Here is a 19,513-nt window from a genome sequence, read left to right on the forward strand (position 1 = left end):
ATCCACGATTTAGTAGAGAACATCCACGATAAAGTTCGCAACTTTCGGTGCAAAGAGAAATGCCCTGCCTCTACCGGAAGTCGCAGACAATGACGTCACATGTTGATGGCTCCTCTTATATTCACATTGATTTTAATGGGAGCCTCCAACAAAAAGTGCTATTCGGACCGAGAAAACGACAATTTCTCCATTAATTTGAGCGAGGATGAAAGATTCGTGTTTGAGGATATTGATAGCGACGGACTGGAAAAAAAAAAAAAAAAGTAAAAAAAAAAACATGATTGCATTGGGACGGATTCCGATGTTTTTAGACACATTTACTAGGATAATTTTGGGTAATTCTTTATCTTTCTATTGTGTTGCTAGTGTTTTAGTGAGTTAAATAGTACCTGATAGTCGGAGGTGTGTCTCCACGGGTGTCTTGACGCGCAGTGTCTCAGGGGAGTCGACGGCAGCTATAGACGGCACAAGCTCAGCTGATCTCCGGTAAGAAGCGACTTTTTAACCACAATTTTCTCACTGAAACCTGCTGGTTAACATTCGGTCGTGATTCATGTTCGCTTGACCGCGCTCAGATCCATAGTAAAGTTTCAACTCCAGGAATTTTAAACAATGTTTATCACCGTGTGTTTGTGTGGCTAAAGGCTAAAGCTTCCCAACTCCATCTTTCTACTGTGACTTCTCCAATATTAATTGAACAAATTGAAATTCAGCAACACAGATGTCCAAAATACTGTGTAATTATGCCGTTAAAGCAGACGACTTTTAGCTGTGTGTGTGTGCAGCGCTCATACTTCCTTAAAACCCGTAATGTCTTGCATACACGTCATCATTACGCGACGTTTTCAAGACGAAAATCCCGGGAAATTTGAAATTGCAATTTAGTAAACTAAAAAGGCCGTATAGGCATGTGTTGCAATGTTAATATTTCATCATTTATATATAAACTATCAGACTGTGTGGTGGCTAGTAGTGGTTTTCAGTAGGCCGTTAAATCTTTAAAATCATTTTTTTTAAAAATATTATGTTGTTGTGGATTTTTTGTTGAGTTTGGTCAGTTTTACATAGTAAAAAAAAGTCACAAATCATATAGTCTATAATTAACAAAGTCTTTAATCAAGATTTCAGGGCAGCACGGTGGATTAATGCTTGTGCCTAAGCGCTAAACAGGCTTGTTCAAAAATTACAAGATGTTGCTGAGTAGGGGATATGTCTATTATATTTTTTAGATTTAGGATACTCCAAAAAAGATTCTCTGTCCATCGTGCCATTTGTGCATAACTGTGCCAGTTTGCTGCACGGTGAAACAGGGGTTTGTGCTTGCGCTTCACAATACGAACGTCCTCAGTTCAATCCTGGGCTCAGGATCTTTCTGTGTTGAGTTTGCATGTTCTCCCCGTGACTGTGTGGTTTCCTTCAGGGTACTCCGGCTTCCTCCTATCTCCAAAGACATGCACCTGGGGATAGGTTGATTGGCAACACTAAATTGGCCCTAGTGTATGAATGTGAGTGTGAATGTTGTCTGTCTATCTGTGTTGGCCCTGCGATGAGTTGGCGACTTGTCCAGGGTGTACCCCGCCTTTCGCCCGAATGCAGCCGAGATTGGCTCCAACGCCCCTCGCGACCCAAAAAAGGGAAAAGTGGTAGAAAATGGATGGATGAATAATCAAGATTTAATTGTGTCCGAGAAAGAACCAATGACACTAACGTCTTGTCTTTGAACGCACTGCACACGAGCGAATAAAGAGTATACTTACTCAACAGCCATACGTGTCACACTAAGGGTGGCAGTATGAATAACGCCAACACTGTCATTAACATGTGATATATCGTGAAACCACACTAAACAACAATGACAAACACATTTTGGAAGAGTATGTGCACTGCAACACAACAGAACAAATTCCCAGAATTCCCTGCTGCACCAACTCTTCCGAGACAAACGCCATTGGTGAATCTACTCCTAACATCACATCTACTACTATGATTACATCGATATTTTTGAGCGTCACAAAATCTTTCGTTTTTTGTTTTTTTCTGTGTATTATGTTTTAAACTCTGGAAATATGTCCCTGGACACATGAGGACTTTGAATATGACCAATGTATGATCCTGTAACTACTTGGTATCGTATTGATACCCAAATGTGTGGTATCATCCAAAACTAATGTTAAGTATCAATGAAGAGAAGAATAAGTGATTATTACATTTTAACAGAAGTTTAGACAGAACATGTTAAAAGAGAAAGTAAGCATATTTTAACAGTAAATGAACAAGTACATTAATAATTCATTTTCTACCACTTGTCCTCAATAATGTTGACAAAATAATAAAATGATAAATGACACAATATGTTACAGTCAGCAGACTAATTAGGAGTCTTTGTTTGTTTACTTACTACTAAAAGACAAGTTTTCTAGTATGTTCACTATTTTTTGAGGACTAAATTCAAACAATAAACATATGTTTAATGTACCCTAAGATTTTTTTTGTTAAAATAAAGACAATAAGGACATTTTTTGTGGTGCCCTTTATTTAGAAAAGTGCCGAAAAGTACCAAAATACTTTTGGTACCGGTACCAAAACATTGGTATCGGGACAACACTAATACACACACACTGAGCCACCACTGGCAGAAATGTAGATCGGCCCCTATGGTGCAGATAACCACATTTGTCAACTTAAAACAGGGATTCTCAATATGTGGTACGTGTACCACTCGGGGTACGCAGGCTCCATCCAGTCATATGCCAAAGAAACACTTTATTAAAGTACCATTTTATTTTCCTATATTCAAACACAATGTTACTGTTCAAACTGTGTAATGTTACAATGGCCAAAAATATGACATATGTTTATTAAGTACTACCTCTGCCTTGTTTTTATTAAATACATAGGCCTAGTATGCTCTTGTATTTTCATGTTGGTCATTATGGTGGTACTTGGAGAGGCAAGTGTTTTCTGAGGTGGCACTTGATTAAAAAAAAAGTTTAAGAAGCACTGACTTAGACTATATCCAGGTTTCAAAAACCTGTGTATTTCAATCTTTTGTGCACAAGTAAACATGGATTTTTGTCGTAAAATAAGACCTATGATGAATTTACTCTTTTCTGACCTATTAATGCGAATAGCCTGTTGTTGCCAGAGTGACAAATCATAAGGTTCATGCATTTTGGTGTGAACTTGCACGAAATGTTGGATGCCTTTGTTCATGGGGTTTTACGGTCTGGCTACATTGTGACCAGCGTTGCCCCAGTTACTTTGACAAACTGATCTGATCACTGATTATTTCTTCAAAAAATAATTGTATTATTTGACTGAATTCTTTTTTTTTTTTTAGTAAGTACGTTAGATTACAAGTTACTTTTATTTTGTAGTTATCCAAGTGTTGTGGACAAATAAAGTTAAAGTTAAGTTAAAGTACCACTGATAGTCACACCTCGGCTGCATTCGGCAATCTACTTATCAAAGTTTCAATCAATCATCAAAAGGGTAACGTTTGTTGTGGTCTATAACGGTACACAAACAACGATCAGAAATGCATTCAATATTACACACAGATAATATTTCATGATACATGCACATATAAATCAAATTAAGAGGACTTAAGAGAAATTAAATGAGATCAAATATACCTAAATACGAGGCATAATGATGCAATATGTACATACAGCTAGCCTAAATAGCATGTTAGCATCGATTGGCTTGCAGTAATGCCAATCCATCCATCCATCCATCCATTTCTACCGCTTATTCCCTTTGGGGTCGCGAGGGGCGCTGGTGCCTATCTCAGCTACAATCGGGCGGAAGGCGGAGTACACCCTGGACAAGTCGCCACCTCATCGCAGGGCTTGCAGTAATGCAGTGACCAAATATGCCTGATTAGCCCTCCACACAAGTCAATAAAATCTAGAAAGCTCAACGTTGTGCATTCACGCACAGCATTAAGAGTTTCGGGGACAAAATGAGACAAAAAAGGTGTGGCCTAAAACACGTCTTAGAAAGTCCAGAGAATGTTGTAAATGTAAACAAACTACGGTGAGTTCAAAGACCGCCAAAATTAGGAGGACAAAACGGCGCTCGCCAAATAATCTCTAATCACCGAAGCATGTTTAATTGTTAGAAACATTGATTTCTAACAATTAGGGAGGTTTGTGTCATGTTTTTCCTCCAACAGAAAATTAATTATTACACAAAATGTGTTTTTTTTTCCTCATCTTTTTCCATTGTCATACATTTTTGAAAAAGCTCCAAAGAGCCACAAGTCGGGCGCTAAAGAGCCGGATGCGTCTGGAGAACCGCAATTGCTGTTTCCCGAATCAGGCCACAGCCGCTTGGGTGTACACACACAATAATGTTCCAAATAATGTGGTTGTATGACAAGTTTTATGAGTAACGAATATTCTAATAATATCGTTGTTGTACGTTACAATGCCCTTAGCAAGACATTTGATCTAATGTGGCCTGCTACTTGTGATGGGGTTGTTTGTCAACAAGAAAATTTCAGATACACTGCAAGTTCAATGCAGGAAACATCTTTTTCAACAACCACAACTAAACTAAATTAACTTGATTGCGAATAGAAGGAGGCAACATCAGACAGCAAACAACACACATGTGAGTACTTGCACACATACAAACTACTACTTTGAGCGATTAATGTATGCATGTTCAAAATGAACTCAAATCATAAACCATAACAAACAACAAATCAATAATTGAAATGACAAGCTCGGAATTAGGGCTGGACGATATGGCCTTTTATTAATATCTCGATATTTTTCGGCCATGTCACGATACACGATATATATCGCGATATTTTGCTTTAGCCTTGAATGAATATAATCACACCAGTATGATGATTCTTTGTGTCTACATTAAAACATTTTTTTTCATACTGCATTAATATATGCTCATTTTAAACGTTCATGCACAGAGGGAAATCACAACTAAGTCAATTTACCAAAACTGTATTTATTAAACAGTTATTAAGTAGTGGCACAAAAATTCATGTAATTTCCAAAACAGAAAGTGCAAGATTGTCAGAGACATTGGGGATAGGTTGATTGGCAACACTAAATTGGCCCTAGTGTGTGAATGTTGTCTGTCTATCTGTGTTGGCCCTGCGACGAGGTGGCGACTTGTCCAGGATGTACCCCACCTTCCGCCCACTTGTAGCTGAGATAGGCACCAGCGCCCCCCACAACCCCAAAGGAAATAAGCGGTAAAAAATGGATAAATGGATGGATGGATTTTAAAACAAGCTATTTGTGCACTTTTGTGCATGATGTCACTAAGATGACATTTCAAAACAACACTAAATTAAAGTGTACTTTTTGTACGGAACACAACTACTATAGTTTCAAACAAATAAAGTGCACTTTTGTGCATGATGTCACACAAGATATTTCAATAACTGTCAAATAAAAATGAGCTGCATAATAGGTTCCTGGGGACGTTATCTCCTTCAGTTGTTGACTTTTTTTTTTATTTTCGTACGGCGTTGATCTGGAAATAGTTGCTTCGGCATTTTGTTGGTGTGGCACCGACCGTAGATGTTGACATGCGGAGTTTCAAACACTTTTAATTCTCTAGCGGGTGACTTTTCAAATGATGCTCCATTAGCAGTGCTAATACTTTTTGTAGCAACGCTTTTGCCGCATAAATGTTGAACATATTACCGCTTGAAGCCAAACCACCGCCAGACGATGAACCCCCTGCTGTTTTTCTTAGGAATTAATTATTCCTTCATTTGTTACCAGATTGGCAGTATCTCTCTCTCGTATTAGCACTTGCACCACTCCGCTAGCACCACATCTAATGTTACCATGTTCCTACCTCTCTGCTCCGTGACAGTATGTGACGTATGGATGAAGGTGCGCTTGGTTTATGTCTCTGTGAGAAGGAGGGACAAGAAAGAGCGGGAAATGCATGCAGTGTAATGCCCGCAGCTAAAAGCAACTGCGTGAGAATGTATACTCGAATATCACGATATAGTCATTTTCTATATCGCACAGAGACAAACCGGCGATATATCGAGTATATCGAGTATATCGATATATCGCCCAGCCCTACTCAGAGTCTTACAATATCCTGTTTGTGTACAAGGAGACTACAGCCATCAAAGCACATTAAATCTCTATATTAACTAGCGCTCACACAATCCAATGCACTCTCGGGATGTAAAGCTCTTTGTGATGGACGATTAGAATCGCATTGCAATACATGGGTTACAATGCGATTCAAAAACAATTTATTTATAAAACAGAACAATGCAATGTACTGAAATAATGATTCAATAAGATTTGATGTGGTGTATGAACTATTCAGTTCTATGGTTAACATTTGTCAATGGACAATTTGTTTTTTTTACACCACAAAATAACAAAAGCATTCCTTCCTGTGCTTACATTCCTCCTAATGTTTGGAGAATTGATAGTTAGGACCTTGGCACCAGGCGCCCAGACTAGATCTGTTCAAGCAAAGTCTGTGAGCATGAACTGTTGAAAACTACTCGGATGAGAGGCCAAATGTCTTCTATGTCAGTGGTTCTCAAATGGGGGTATGCGTACCCCTGGGGGTACTTGAAGGTATGCCAAGGGGTACGTGAGATTTTTTTTAAATATTCTAAAAATCGCAACAATTCAAAAATTCTTTATATATATATTTATTGAATACTACTTCAACAAAATATGAATGTAGTTCATAAACTGTGAAAAAAGATTTCTTTTTTTGTGGATTTTTTTTTTTAATTAAGTTCATGAATCCAGATGGATCTCTATTACAATCCCCAAAGAGGGCACTTTAAGTTGATGATTACTTCTATGTGTAGAAATTGTTATTCATAATTGAATCACTTGTTTATTTTTCAACAAGTTTTTACTTATTTTTATATCTTTTTTTCCAAATAGTTCAAGAATGACCACTACAAATGAGCAATATTTCTTCACTGTTATACAATTTAATAAATCACAAACTGATGACATAGTGCTGTATTTTACTTCCATCCATCCATCCATTTCCTACCGCTTAATCCCTTTGGGGTTGCGGGGGGCGCTGGTGCCTATCTCAGCTACAATCAGGCGAAAGGTGGGGTACACCCTTATCTCTTTTTTTCAACCAGAAATGCTTTGCTCTGATTAGGGGGTACTTGAATTAAAAAAAATGTTCACAGGGGGTACATCACTGAAAAAAGGTTGAGAACCACTGTTTTATGTAACTGACCAGTTAAATGCCATGATAATGACAATAACCTGATGAATGCAAACACCCATAGGCACATTTATCTTCAAACACATTCTATAATAGTAAAATACTTCCAGTGTTTTCAGATTTTCAAACAACATCTTCTAGACAATGGCTTAAATGGGGGGGCGGGACTTCTGGGAAAAGGATGGTAAGTGACGTAGGTTGTGGAGGTGAAAAGTTATTTGAATGTTGCCAGAACACGGAGATTGAGCCTCTGTTGCATTTTTCTAAATAAAGAAAGACGAAGTGGGGAATTTGTCCGAGCCGTCATCACTTGGAATGTCACAATACTGACGGACGGCGCAGCACAGAGACGGTCCGTGGTCTTGACGTTACATATTTTGCGGGTAAATATTTGGTGGCAAGCTGTCACTCTCGCGTTGTTTTAAAGATAAACTGTCACATGGCTGCTAGCCTCGCACAACACCCGGTCCATGTATCTACATCTACTCTCGTGTCGTTTAAAAGACAAAAACCGACAACTGATTTCTATTTCGGCGCGTTAACCAGTTTATGTGTCTATACTCAATTAACCTTATCGACTGAGGAGGTTGCAACCGACGGAACCATCTCAACTGCATATGTCAGATATTTAAAGTTTTTTTATTGTTTTTTTTTAATAAAGTAATGCAATAATTGTTTTCACTAGTAATTAACAAAAATTATTAAAGAGTAAATCCGTTAGAAACGCAATTACTTTTTTGGCAAACTATTGAGTAACTATGATTACCTACTTTTTATAAGTAATTTTCCACTGACACACACACACTAATGATCAGACACCACACTCTGTGTCACCCACGTCCACTGACCTCACTTTGCACATACAAAATAGATCAGAAAACACTTTATTTGAAATCTTGTACAATAGCTCATGCATATAAATGTTATATTAACAGAATATAAATAATGAAGTTACTGATTTATGAATGTTGGTATAATTTTGCACACGACTTACCTGATTAAAAACATTTTTAAACCAACGTGTACTGTGTCTCCTGGGCTGAATTTTAAAAATCTACTGCACATCTAATTTGTCAGTATTGATGAACAGATGCGTGGCATGTTGCTTTAGCAGGTTTATCATTTTCCAAAAATATGCATGACAGCTAGTGAATGTGTGTGTTTTTTTAATACCATCGGTGTAGATAAAGATTTGTTGTAACATCTCAGTGGTGAGGTTTTTTTTTAGATATTTGTGTTCATGTGGACATGGGGCCACACTACAAGGTTCTATCGGTAAGGAAACCGTTCATTTTCAATAAAACATTTTTCAGGAAATATACATCTGCAATGATAACATATCATTATAATATTGAAGGGCTTTATTGTCGTATGCGCAGCTGTTAAACCACGCAATAAATTCCTTCTTTGCCAGTTCCCTGAATATGCATTTAAGGATAGATACAATATAATAAACAAACATAAACTTACAGGAATGATGCATAAAAAAATGTTGTAGGAATATGAGGTGCAATTCAGTTAAAGAAAATTGTGCAGCTTACTGCAGAATGACGAATACCATTACAGTGGTAAGACATTCACAATGTGTATTATTTCAGTTGTAAGAACATTAAGGGTGTAACATTCCGTACAGGGTCTCTGCAGGTTCTAACAAATTAAATGTAGGACTTTTTGTAAAGACCATATTTACAAACCCCGTTTCCATATGAGTTGGGGAATTGTGTTAGATGTAAATATAAACGGAATACAATGATTTGCAAATCCTTTTCAACCCATATTCAGTTGAATGCACTACAAAGACAAAATATTTGATGTTCAAACTCATAAACTTTATTTTTTGGGGGAAATAATAATTAACTTCGAATTTCATGGCTGCAACATGTGCCAAAGTAGTAGGGAAAGGACATGTTCACCACTGTGTTGCATCAACTTTTCTTTTAACAACAATAAACGATTGGGAACTGAGGAAACTAGTTGTTGAAGCTTTGAAAGTGGAATTCTTTCCCATTCTTGTTTTATGTAGACCTTCAGTCGTTCAACAGTCCGGGGTCTCCGCTGTCGTATTTTACGCATCATAATGCGCCAAACATTTTCGTTGGGAGACAGGTCTGGACTGCAGGCGGGCCAGGAAAGTACCCGCACTCTTTTTTTACGAAGCCACGCTGTTGTAACACGTGTCTTGCTGAAATAAGCAGGGGCGTCCATGATAACGCTGCCTGGTTGACAACATATGTTGCTCTAAAACCTGTATGGACCATTCAGCATTAATGGTGCCTTCACATATGTCTAAGTTACCCATGCCTTGGGCACAAATACACCCTCATACCATCACAGATGCTGGCTTTTGAACTTTGCGCCTATAACAATCCGAATGATTATTTTCCTATTTGTTCTGTAGGACACCACGTCCTCTGTTTCCAAATATAATTTGAAATGTGGACTCGTCAGACCACAGAAAGCCTTTCCACTTTGCATCAGTGAGCTCGGGCCCAGCCAAGCCGGTGGCGTTTCAGGATATTGTTGATAAATGGGTTTGGTTTTGCATATTAGAGTTTTAACTTGCACTTACAGATGTAGCGACCAACTGTAGTTACTGACAGTGGTTTTATGAAGTGTTCCTGAGCCCATGTGGGGATATCGTTTACACACTGATGTCGGTTTTTGATGCAGTACCGCCTGAGGGATCAAAAGTCCGTAATATCATAGCTTACGTGTAGTGATTTCTCCAGATTCTCAGAAATTTTTGATGATATCACGGACCATAGATGGCAAAATCCCTAAATTCCTTGCAATAGCTCGTTGAGAAATGTTGTTCTAAAACTGTTCGACAATTTGCTTACAAATTGGTAACCCTCACCCATCCTTGTTTGTGAATTACTTAGCATTTCATGAAAGCTGCTTTTAAACCCAATCATGGCACCCACCTGTTCCCAATTAGCCTGCACACCTGTGGGATGTTCCAAATAAGTGTTTGATGAGCATTCCTCAACTTTATCAATATGTATTGCCACTTTTCCCAGCTTCTTTGTCACATGTTGCTGGCATCAAATTCTAAAGTTTAGGAACAAGGGAATGGGTCAAAATGCGGTGGATAATTTCACCACACATGTTTAACAAAATGAGAATGCACTTCAAGCGGCTCTTTTTTTAAAGGTGTGCGTGACTATCGTTGGGACTGCTAAGGCTACCAGTATATTATTGTTATTTTTTACATTTTTTTTGTGGCTGTCAGAATTGAGCAGACATAAAAACATTGACAGTACTACTGTATCTGCACAAAGTTGTGAATAACAGAGTGCAAAAAGAAAAAAGGCGATTATGGCTTACATCCTCAAACCTTTGATGATTACGTGGCGTGTGTATGCTACTCTAAGTGAATGACTGTAGACTAATCTATCTTTTGTCGAATCAAGTCGGGGCAAGGCGAAGAGGCAGTCCGTGAACAGGCAAGGGGTCTAGGGTAGGAGCGAGGCAGCGCAGTCCGTGTCCGAGCAGGGGGTAGAGGATCGAGGAAGGCAGTCAGGAATCCAGATGGATGTCGAGAGGCAAAACACGATCACGGAAGACAGGGAAGTCACTGCGGAAGACACAAGGGACATGAACAAGGGAGACTCCGAGAAAGCAAAGAGAAGGCGAGTAAAACACAGGGGAGGGATTGCCAGACGTGATCCTTACTGGGAAGATGACCGACGTTCTGGCAAAGGTTCCCCTTATGTCCGCTGGTCTTTATGCCACTCCCTCTCATCAGGACCAGGTGTGCTAATTAGAGATTGTCTGCAGGCTTGTAGCTGCCACGGCGTGCTGCGCTCAGCGCGAGCAGGGGCATGTCTGAGCGCGCCAGCAGCTCCAGCTGACGAGGAAACGTGGGTTCGACCCCGCGCCGTGTCATTGAGTTTGCTAAGTATAAAAATGAACCGAAATTTTTGAATGAAAGAAACTGCTTTTGTAAATGTGTCCAGTAGATGTCGCAATAGCAACTATTTGTATCTATGTAGATTATGCTATATATGTTAAAAAAAAAAAAAAAAGTAACCACATGTTAGTACATCAGTACATCCTGTAATTTCTATCTTAATAGATTGAAAATTAACACCAATGAGTTGACTGATGAATTTTGTCACATAATTTATACAGAAAGTATAAAAGACGACAAATAAAGGTAGAATACTATTAACCGCAACATGTCAGTGTGAAAATAACCCAACAACATTATGTTTTGTACATTTTCAGAATGTGCTTGTTCTAGTTTTAAACAAAGAAAACAATCTGAAGTTGTCTTTATTTCTAACTTTTCGTGCCGTGATTTTACCAGTCTGGCCCACTTTGGAGTAGATTTTTTTCCATGTGGCCCCTGATCTAAAATTAGTTTGACACCCCTGCTTTAAAGTCATTGTTTTGGAGCCATAAATCGTTGAACTTGCACTTTCATCCATCCATCCATTTTCTACCGCTTGTCCCATTTTGGGGTGGCGGGGGGTGCTGGAGCTTATCTCAGCTGCATTCGGGCGGTAGGCGGGCTACACTCTGGACAAGTCTTTCATTTAGTTTTCTTTGCTGCTATGCTAAGTTGTAACTTCACAAGGCTGCGTGCGGACAGAACGATAGGTGGTGCGCGATAAATTCCTGCTGGGGCTACAAGGTAGCCCACTTTAGTTCCGTTTTATAGTCACTTTACAGCGTCTTCAAAAATCTAAATATTTAAAAGCAAGGCTGAAGTTCATCTATCCATCCATCCATTTTGTACGACTTGTGCCTCTCAGGGACAAGTGCTGGAGCCTATCCCAGCTGCTTTCGAGTGGAAAGTGTGGTACCACCCGGATTAACACAGCTAGACAGACAACATTCGCATTTTAGGGTTAATTTAGTGTTGCCAATCAACCTGTCCCCAGGTAAATGTCTTTGGAGGTGGGAAAAAGCCGGAGTACCCGGAGGGAACCTACGCAGTAACGGGAGGAGCATACAAAATCCACACAAAAATACCCCGAGCCCGGGGATCTGATTGAATCTAAAAGACATGTTGTGGGTTTCATAGTAGAAAAAAATATCGTCAAGCATCTCAGCATTAACCAGGACAAAACCCAGGTAAAAAAGAGACATTCAGATGGATTTAAAGCAGTTTGAGAAGAAAAAATGTCACATTTGATTGTGTTTATTTTTTCTCTAAATAAGGCCCTAAGTAAGGGGTAGGCAACCCAAAAGGTTGAAAGAATCATATTGGACCAAAAATACAAAAAACTAATCTGTCTGGAGGCGTAAAAAATGAAAAGCTGTATGTAAGTCTTAAAATGAAGGCAACACATTAAGTAAGTGTCTATATTAGCTATAAGAGCCTACTATCAAAATGACAATCTGTCGCAGGCTGAAGCAAATCTTTGTTGACAGAAATGTTGAAATTTAATATTTATTCAACACATTTTTACAACTTTAGAAACCATTACGAAATCAGACGCTACTCAGAAGGTGCGATAACTCCTGGAAATCACTGGCTTTTAATGGCCAAAGGTGTGTCCAACTTGTGTCCAAGTTAAAGGAAACGGCAGACTGTCTTCTTTTAATAGATTCATTACAATCTTTGTGCAAGCTTGGTAATGTTTGCTCTGGTCTGGAACAACATGGCACACAAACAACTATCTGAAATGCAGACAATATTACATACAGATTACGTGTCATAAGACATGCAAAACTAAATTATGTACAAAGAGGATAAAAGTTAAGGATATTAAATGAGCTCAGCTATAGCTACAAATGAGGCATAATGATGCAATATGTACATACAGCTAACCCAAATAGCAAGTTAGCATTGATTAGCTTGCAGTCATGCACTGATTAGACAAATGTTCCTGATTAGCATTTTAACAAGTCAATAATATCAACAAAGTACACCTTTGTGCATTCACGCACAGCATAGAACTTTTGGTGGACAAAATGAGACAAAGGAGTGGAATATTTTGCATATAAAAAAACTGTTGCCTCACAGTCCATGTTAAGGTGAGCTCAAGAACCACCGAAATTAGTAGGACAAAACGATGTTCACCAAATAATATCAGTGAAGCATACACACAAACATATCAAAAAGTGGGCTTTCTCACAATTGGTAAAGTTTGGGTCATGTTTGTCCTCAAATAAAAAACATACTAAAACAAAAGCAAATATTTTTATATTTGTATTATTTTTCGTTACTAGTGTGGCACGAAAGAGACGCATGCGGCTCGAGAGTTGCGGGTTGCTGACCCCCGCCCTAAGTGGAGAAATACAATCAAATTAAAGTCTTGCAATGTATTTCAACGACTACTAAAGGGAGCAAATTTTGACACGTGTTTTGCTTGAGATACAAAGCATCATTAAAAATATTAATATTGAAAAAGCTTTAAATGGCTGTCCTGCTAAAACCATATAATTAGAAGATTCCCAGTTGTAGAATGCACACTATTTGTTTGTGTATCGCTGCCCTGTGATGCGTTTAGAATGATGCAAGTGAACGAGCTTGTGTGATTGAGATTGTTGGATGTTGACTCTGCTGGGACTTCACAAAACAATGAGGTTGTGAAGAATCGTCCATTGCATTTATTTATTCATGTATTGCTGTAAAATGTAATCTCATTGCAATGCGTGCTCTTTGGATAGAGTGGGGAACATGGTTGATTTTGAATCCTTTTGGGGGGGAAAAGATGTTTGTAAAAAGCCCAGGGAGGCCAGCAAGTAAAAATGGCACAGGGTGGGCAATGGTCCACCTCTGTGAGGCGAAATAGGAGAAAAAGCAGAGCTTGAACTCTGTGGGACCAAAAGTAGAAGCTTAAGGGGATCTAATCGGGTGAACACAGGCTTATATAATTAAGTCTCATAAATTCACAGTCAGGGAACAAACAGCTGCCCTTCTGCTCTGCTGCAGCTCAATAAATTCCCACTTCCTGTGACCGTTTACTGGTCTAGACTCAAATCTGCAGCTCGCCTCTCAATCATCCAAATTGTCCTGAGATTATGGACCACACAATTGGCCCGCAAATCTCACATCCACAGTCATTAAAAGTATTTTTCATGAGCCGACAGAAAGTTCTTGCATGAGTTGAGACTGAGAGCAGGTCATTTATAAACGCCCTGGAATTAACAGCTCTGATGATTGCACTGTAGAAGAATACCTTTAGGTAACACATGTGTGGTCTGTTCTTGTGGAAAATATTCTTCTGATCTGTAACAGGTACATAATAAACATGCACTATTTCTGAGGTTATCTAAAAAAAATCTTAGTTTTGTTGTTAATAAATGTTAACGGGAGTACCCTCTGAAGTCAGCTAGGATAAGCTCCTGCTTACCCTTGACTCTAATGAAAATAAGAATGGATGGGCAATAAGATCTAACCCCTCTTAATTTAGGGTTTTACTTAAATTTGTTTTAGTCTTTGTTGATTGTTGTCGGCCAGGACGCCAGAATGCAGAGACAGCAGGCGAAGTGCAAGTAAAAACTATTTTATCAGGGATAACAAAACAGAACTAGTGCAGCAGGGTAGTGCATACTTGCCAACCCTCACAATTTTCCCAAGAGATTCCCGAATTTCAGTGCCCCTCCCAAAAATCTCCCGGGGCAACCATTCTACCGAATTTCTCCCGATTTCCACCAGGACAACAATATTGGGGGCGTGCCTTAAAGGCACTGCAATTAGCAGCCTCTACAACCTGTCATCACGTCCGCTTTTCCTCCATACAAACAACGTGCCGGCCCAGTCACATATTATACTGTATGCGACTTTAACACACATAAGTGAATGCAAGCATACTTGATCAACCGCCATACAGGTCATTCTGAGGGTGGTATAAACAACATCAACACTGTTACAAATGTGCGCCACGCTGTGAACCCACACCAAACAAGAATGACAAACACATTTCGGGAGAACCTCCGCACCGTAACACAACATGAACACAACAGAACAAATACCCAGAAGCCCTTGCAGCACTAACTCTTCCGGGATGCTACAAAATACACCCCCACAACTAACCAAATCCCCCCCCCCCATCTCCCGAATTCGAGGTCTCAAGGTTTGCAAGTATGGGGGGTAGTGCACAAAAAGGAACCAGAGTGTACTTTTGATTTTTAAATGACTGATAGAAAAGATTATCGTGCATTTCTTTGTGTTTTTGTAGTTCCAGAGAAAATTGGCGGGAGCACGCTGACAGCCGCTGTGGTGGACCTTAACGCCTGGGTGGAGTATGAGTTTCGAGTACTGGCCGGAAACAGTGTTGGAGTTGGAGAACCCAGTCCTGTGTCAGCAAAGACCAGGACCGAAGATGCAGGTACTTAACATAATTAATCTGAAATCATTAAAATGTTGGATTGTATTATTATTTTGAAATCTCCCCTAATTTTCGCACTATAGTTTGCACCTAAATATAAGCCACACCCACCTATATTTTGGACAAATGTTGAACAATGAGGCGAAATCTTTTTATTGAGACAGCATAGATCCAGTGCTGATGTACTGCATTACTGTGTAGTTTGCTGCCTGCTCTGCTGCATACAGGAAGGCCCTGCAGAGGTGTCCAGGTTAGCGGAGAAGATTATCGGCCGCCCTCTGTCCTCTCTAGAGGACATTTCTTGCTCGCGCTGCCTCGGCAGAGCAAAAAAAACATCCTGGAAAACAGCTCTCACACTGGTCAGGGAAGAGATTTTGGTCACACAAGTGCAGGACAATCAGCGTTAAAAACAGTTTTTACCCGTGGGCCATTAGGATATTGAATCTGTCCCAATAGCTTACACTGTTTTTCACTGTTGCACTGCAGTTTGTATTGATATGTATTTATTTTTAACATGTTATTTATTGTTTACATTGCATTTCAACTGCACCTAACAGAGTACACATCTGTGTTTCCGTCATGAGCTCATGTTTGATGACAACAAAGCGTTCTATCCTATTCTCTTTTGCATTGATACATGCAATATTTACACAGGCGCTTGAGTGGTGTCTTCGTCCTTCACTTTCTGTGCGCTGGATTCGTTGGGATCGTCTTCTTCCCTGTTAGAATTGGGGGCACCGGCTTGCATTGTCCAGCGTTTCCTCGTTTCACTTTTGTCCTCGAAGACAGAATGCCTCTGAACTTGTGCCATCTTCTTCGCCGCATGGCAACCCTTTATGGGCCCATTGGTGCATGTCGATTTCTATTCAGCGTGGCGGATCTGTTTTCTTTTCCAATGGCCGGGTCGATGGCCTTCGATTACAGGGCTACGTTGTGTGCATTCTGTTGTGTCTTATCCATGACAAGGGTTAGTGTATAACGGGCTAAATGGCCGACTGAAAGATTGTCTGGGTGTGTGTGATTATTGTGATCCACTGTGACCCGCAATTTAATTGTTCGGATGTGACCAGGCAAAATGTATTGGCGGACCTGGGAAAATCCATAAATTAGCCATGAGAATGTTCAAAGTGTGGGAAAAATGCTTCAGCCTATAGAACAGAAATTATGTTATGTTTTCTTTTTGTTTGAATCAAGAAATGTGTGCACCTTCCCTGAGACAATTTTTGGTTTTGGATCATTTTTGATATAGTGTTTCTAATATACATTAAAACAGGTTCAATATGGAACTGACATTCACATTAAATATTTAGATATCTTTATTTGCCAAATCTTGGAAAATTATTGGGTTTTTTGTAATATTTTCTTCCTTTTAAATGCAGAGAAACTTCTGAACCTGAATGAAACTTTCCCTCCTTGAAGCTATTTCCTTGGCAAATGCCTTTTGCTCTTAAAGTGCTCTTGTTCTTTTTTAGAGTTTCTTATGTGGAGGTGTTGACAAGTTCTCTGTTGTGTAGTCCCTGATGCAGCGCCAGGTGATGTGGGTGGAGGAGGCGGGAGCAGGTCTGAGCTGGTCATCACATGGGAGGTAAGTCATCGATCTTAAGTTGTTCAAAGTTACGCTTTAGGCAGGGTTCAAAAAGGGCCCGATGTACGATCTTTTCCAGCATTCTTTAGCCACTTGTAGAATACAAGACTTGTAAATTTATAAGAAAATGATTCATTCGTCAAGCTCATGCTGAAAAAAGAAGATACCTCAAGTAGGTATGGCTGAAAAATTGCATTTATTTAATTGGCTTCTGGATCAGTTATGACATGCAATACTTTTTAATAACATGGTCACTACTGCCGAGTTTCTGTTGTTATATTCTTATTTTACTGTTATATTTTTATTCTCATTGTTGCTTTTTATTTTTAGTCTCATTGTAATATTTTTCTAATTTGTTTCCTTTTAAACCCCCATTATTTACTTTTTACTTTTAAAATTTGATCTCAATTCTGTACACTGCTGCTGGAATTTTGATTTTCCTGAGGGAACTCTCCTGAAGGAATCAATCAAGTACCATCAATCTATTTATCTATCTGTCTATCCATCTATCTATCCATCTCTATATCTATCTATCTTTCTCTCTATCTATAGAGCCCTGTGAAATTTGCCTGGGGGTCAAAAGATGGGACATATGCCAAAGTAAAAGGAAATTGAACTACAAGTACTTGTGTTTTGTATTTCAGAATGATGCTTTTTTAGATTTCAGTCCATAATTGTGTTATAAATCACACATTTGGACCAAATATATAGATTTAAAGCAACATGTACTGTAACTCTCCTAGTCTGCAGCCCACATAGTGTATGCTACTGCGTTTAGAAGCCTGGACCAAGTTTGTGTTTTGCGGGCTCCTTTTTTTCCCCACTTCAAAACTTTGATTGTTTGAGACTATTATTAGTAGATTGCACAGTACAGTACATATTTCGTACAATTGAGCACTAAATGGTAACACCCGAATAAATGTTTCAACTTGTTTGAATCCACGTTAATCAATTCATGGTAGATCAATAGTTTTGACGTGCGCCTCTAATAAAAAAATGTAAAATCTGTGATTTGTCGGTTTTTCGTACATTAGTCTGAACACGATAGGATGTGCCGACCACCTTCGCCAACGCTTTCCCCTTCGATTTTTAGTTCAACATTTGCAAAAAAGCGATTGTTACTCGATAGCACAATGAATAGTTACAGCTAGAAGAACACTGTGGTAGGCGTGGCCTGCGCACCTGCGGCGAAGCGGGGTGTGGCAGAACCGGCTTCGAGATTAGCGACAGGTGAGTGGAGGACGCAGCTGAGAGTAGTTGTCTAATCACCTGTCACTCTGTTAAAGGCGGCAGTCGGGAAGGAGAGGGGGTCGCTGTTGGTGGATAGTGGAGCACGAGTGAGACCGAGAGCGAGACTTGCATAAGAGATAATTCCTGAAAAGCAAAACAAAGAACGATTTATTGAAAAAATAAACATCTTGTGAACCTGCACCAGCCTGTCATGTCGGTGCTTGGTGGTCCAAAGAACAAGGAAGAAAGAGTCTTCCACAAACACCCCCATGTCAAGGGATAGGTACTGAATTCTTAACTTCAATAGGTTCCATTAGTTCTACCAAGTACAGGTACACAAAGGATCAAACAGTGCCATATTTGTTATCCTTTGATGCCCATGGTGTCACTTCCGTTTGCAAACACGGCACCGGCTCAATCATGTGGCCATCAAACAGGCTTGTCCATGGCAAACTGCCTCTCGGTCAGGGGCGCACAAACATTTTGCCTCCAAGGGCCAAAGTTAAAACGTGCCAATGGACCGAAAGCCAAACACAGCAGTTTTAGGCACAAAGCAGCAGCCCCAGTGAGACGTTTAGCCCCATACCGCAATATATGAGATGGTGGGCATCACCATGTTTGTTAGATTGCATCTAGTTAGCTTTGCTGACATGCAATCAATGATTTTGTGGGTTTAAACGTGGTCAATATGAATACGTATTACATTTGAGAAGCCATCTTTTTGGCTTTTTGTGCCATCCGTTTGCCTTTTTAAAGCATTACATGGATTCAGTTCATTAAGATGTCAATAAACTTCTCAATCAATCAATCAAAAACCCTTTGGCGGGCCTAACGGAATGACATAGTCAATTTAGGCAGGCCGGCCCTACTTTAGGCAGCCTTGCTCTTGGTCAGAGTTTCTTAACCATAGGGCCAAGGCCCCCTAGAGCAGTGGTTCTCAAATGGGGGTACGCGTACCCCTGGGGTACTTGAAGGTATGCCAAGGGGTACGTGAGATTTTAAAAAAATATTCCAAAAATAGCAACAATTCAAAAATCCTTTATAAATATATTTATTGAATAATACTTCAGCAAAATATGAATGTAAGTTCATAAACTGTAAAAAGAAATGCAACAATGTAATATTTAGTGTTGACAGCTGGATTTTTTGTAGACATGTTCCATAAATACTGATGTTAAAGATTTCGTTTTTGGTGAAT

General features: G+C 39.4%; 1 protein-coding gene across 1 annotated transcript in view; it reads left to right on the forward strand.

The window, feature by feature from the left end:
* cntn3a.2 (contactin 3a, tandem duplicate 2) overlaps positions 1–19,513 on the forward strand; it is a 236,234-nt gene that overhangs the window by 190,093 nt on the left and 26,628 nt on the right. The window contains exons 16-17 of the mRNA XM_061903869.1: positions 15,351–15,500; positions 17,015–17,085. Coding sequence (XP_061759853.1) covers positions 15,351–15,500; positions 17,015–17,085 — 221 coding nt within the window. The remainder of the gene's footprint in view (positions 1–15,350; positions 15,501–17,014; positions 17,086–19,513) is intronic.

The sequence above is a fragment of the Nerophis ophidion genome, linkage group LG06 (genome assembly GCF_033978795.1).
Source record: "Nerophis ophidion isolate RoL-2023_Sa linkage group LG06, RoL_Noph_v1.0, whole genome shotgun sequence".
Classification (NCBI taxonomy): domain Eukaryota; kingdom Metazoa; phylum Chordata; class Actinopteri; order Syngnathiformes; family Syngnathidae; genus Nerophis; species Nerophis ophidion.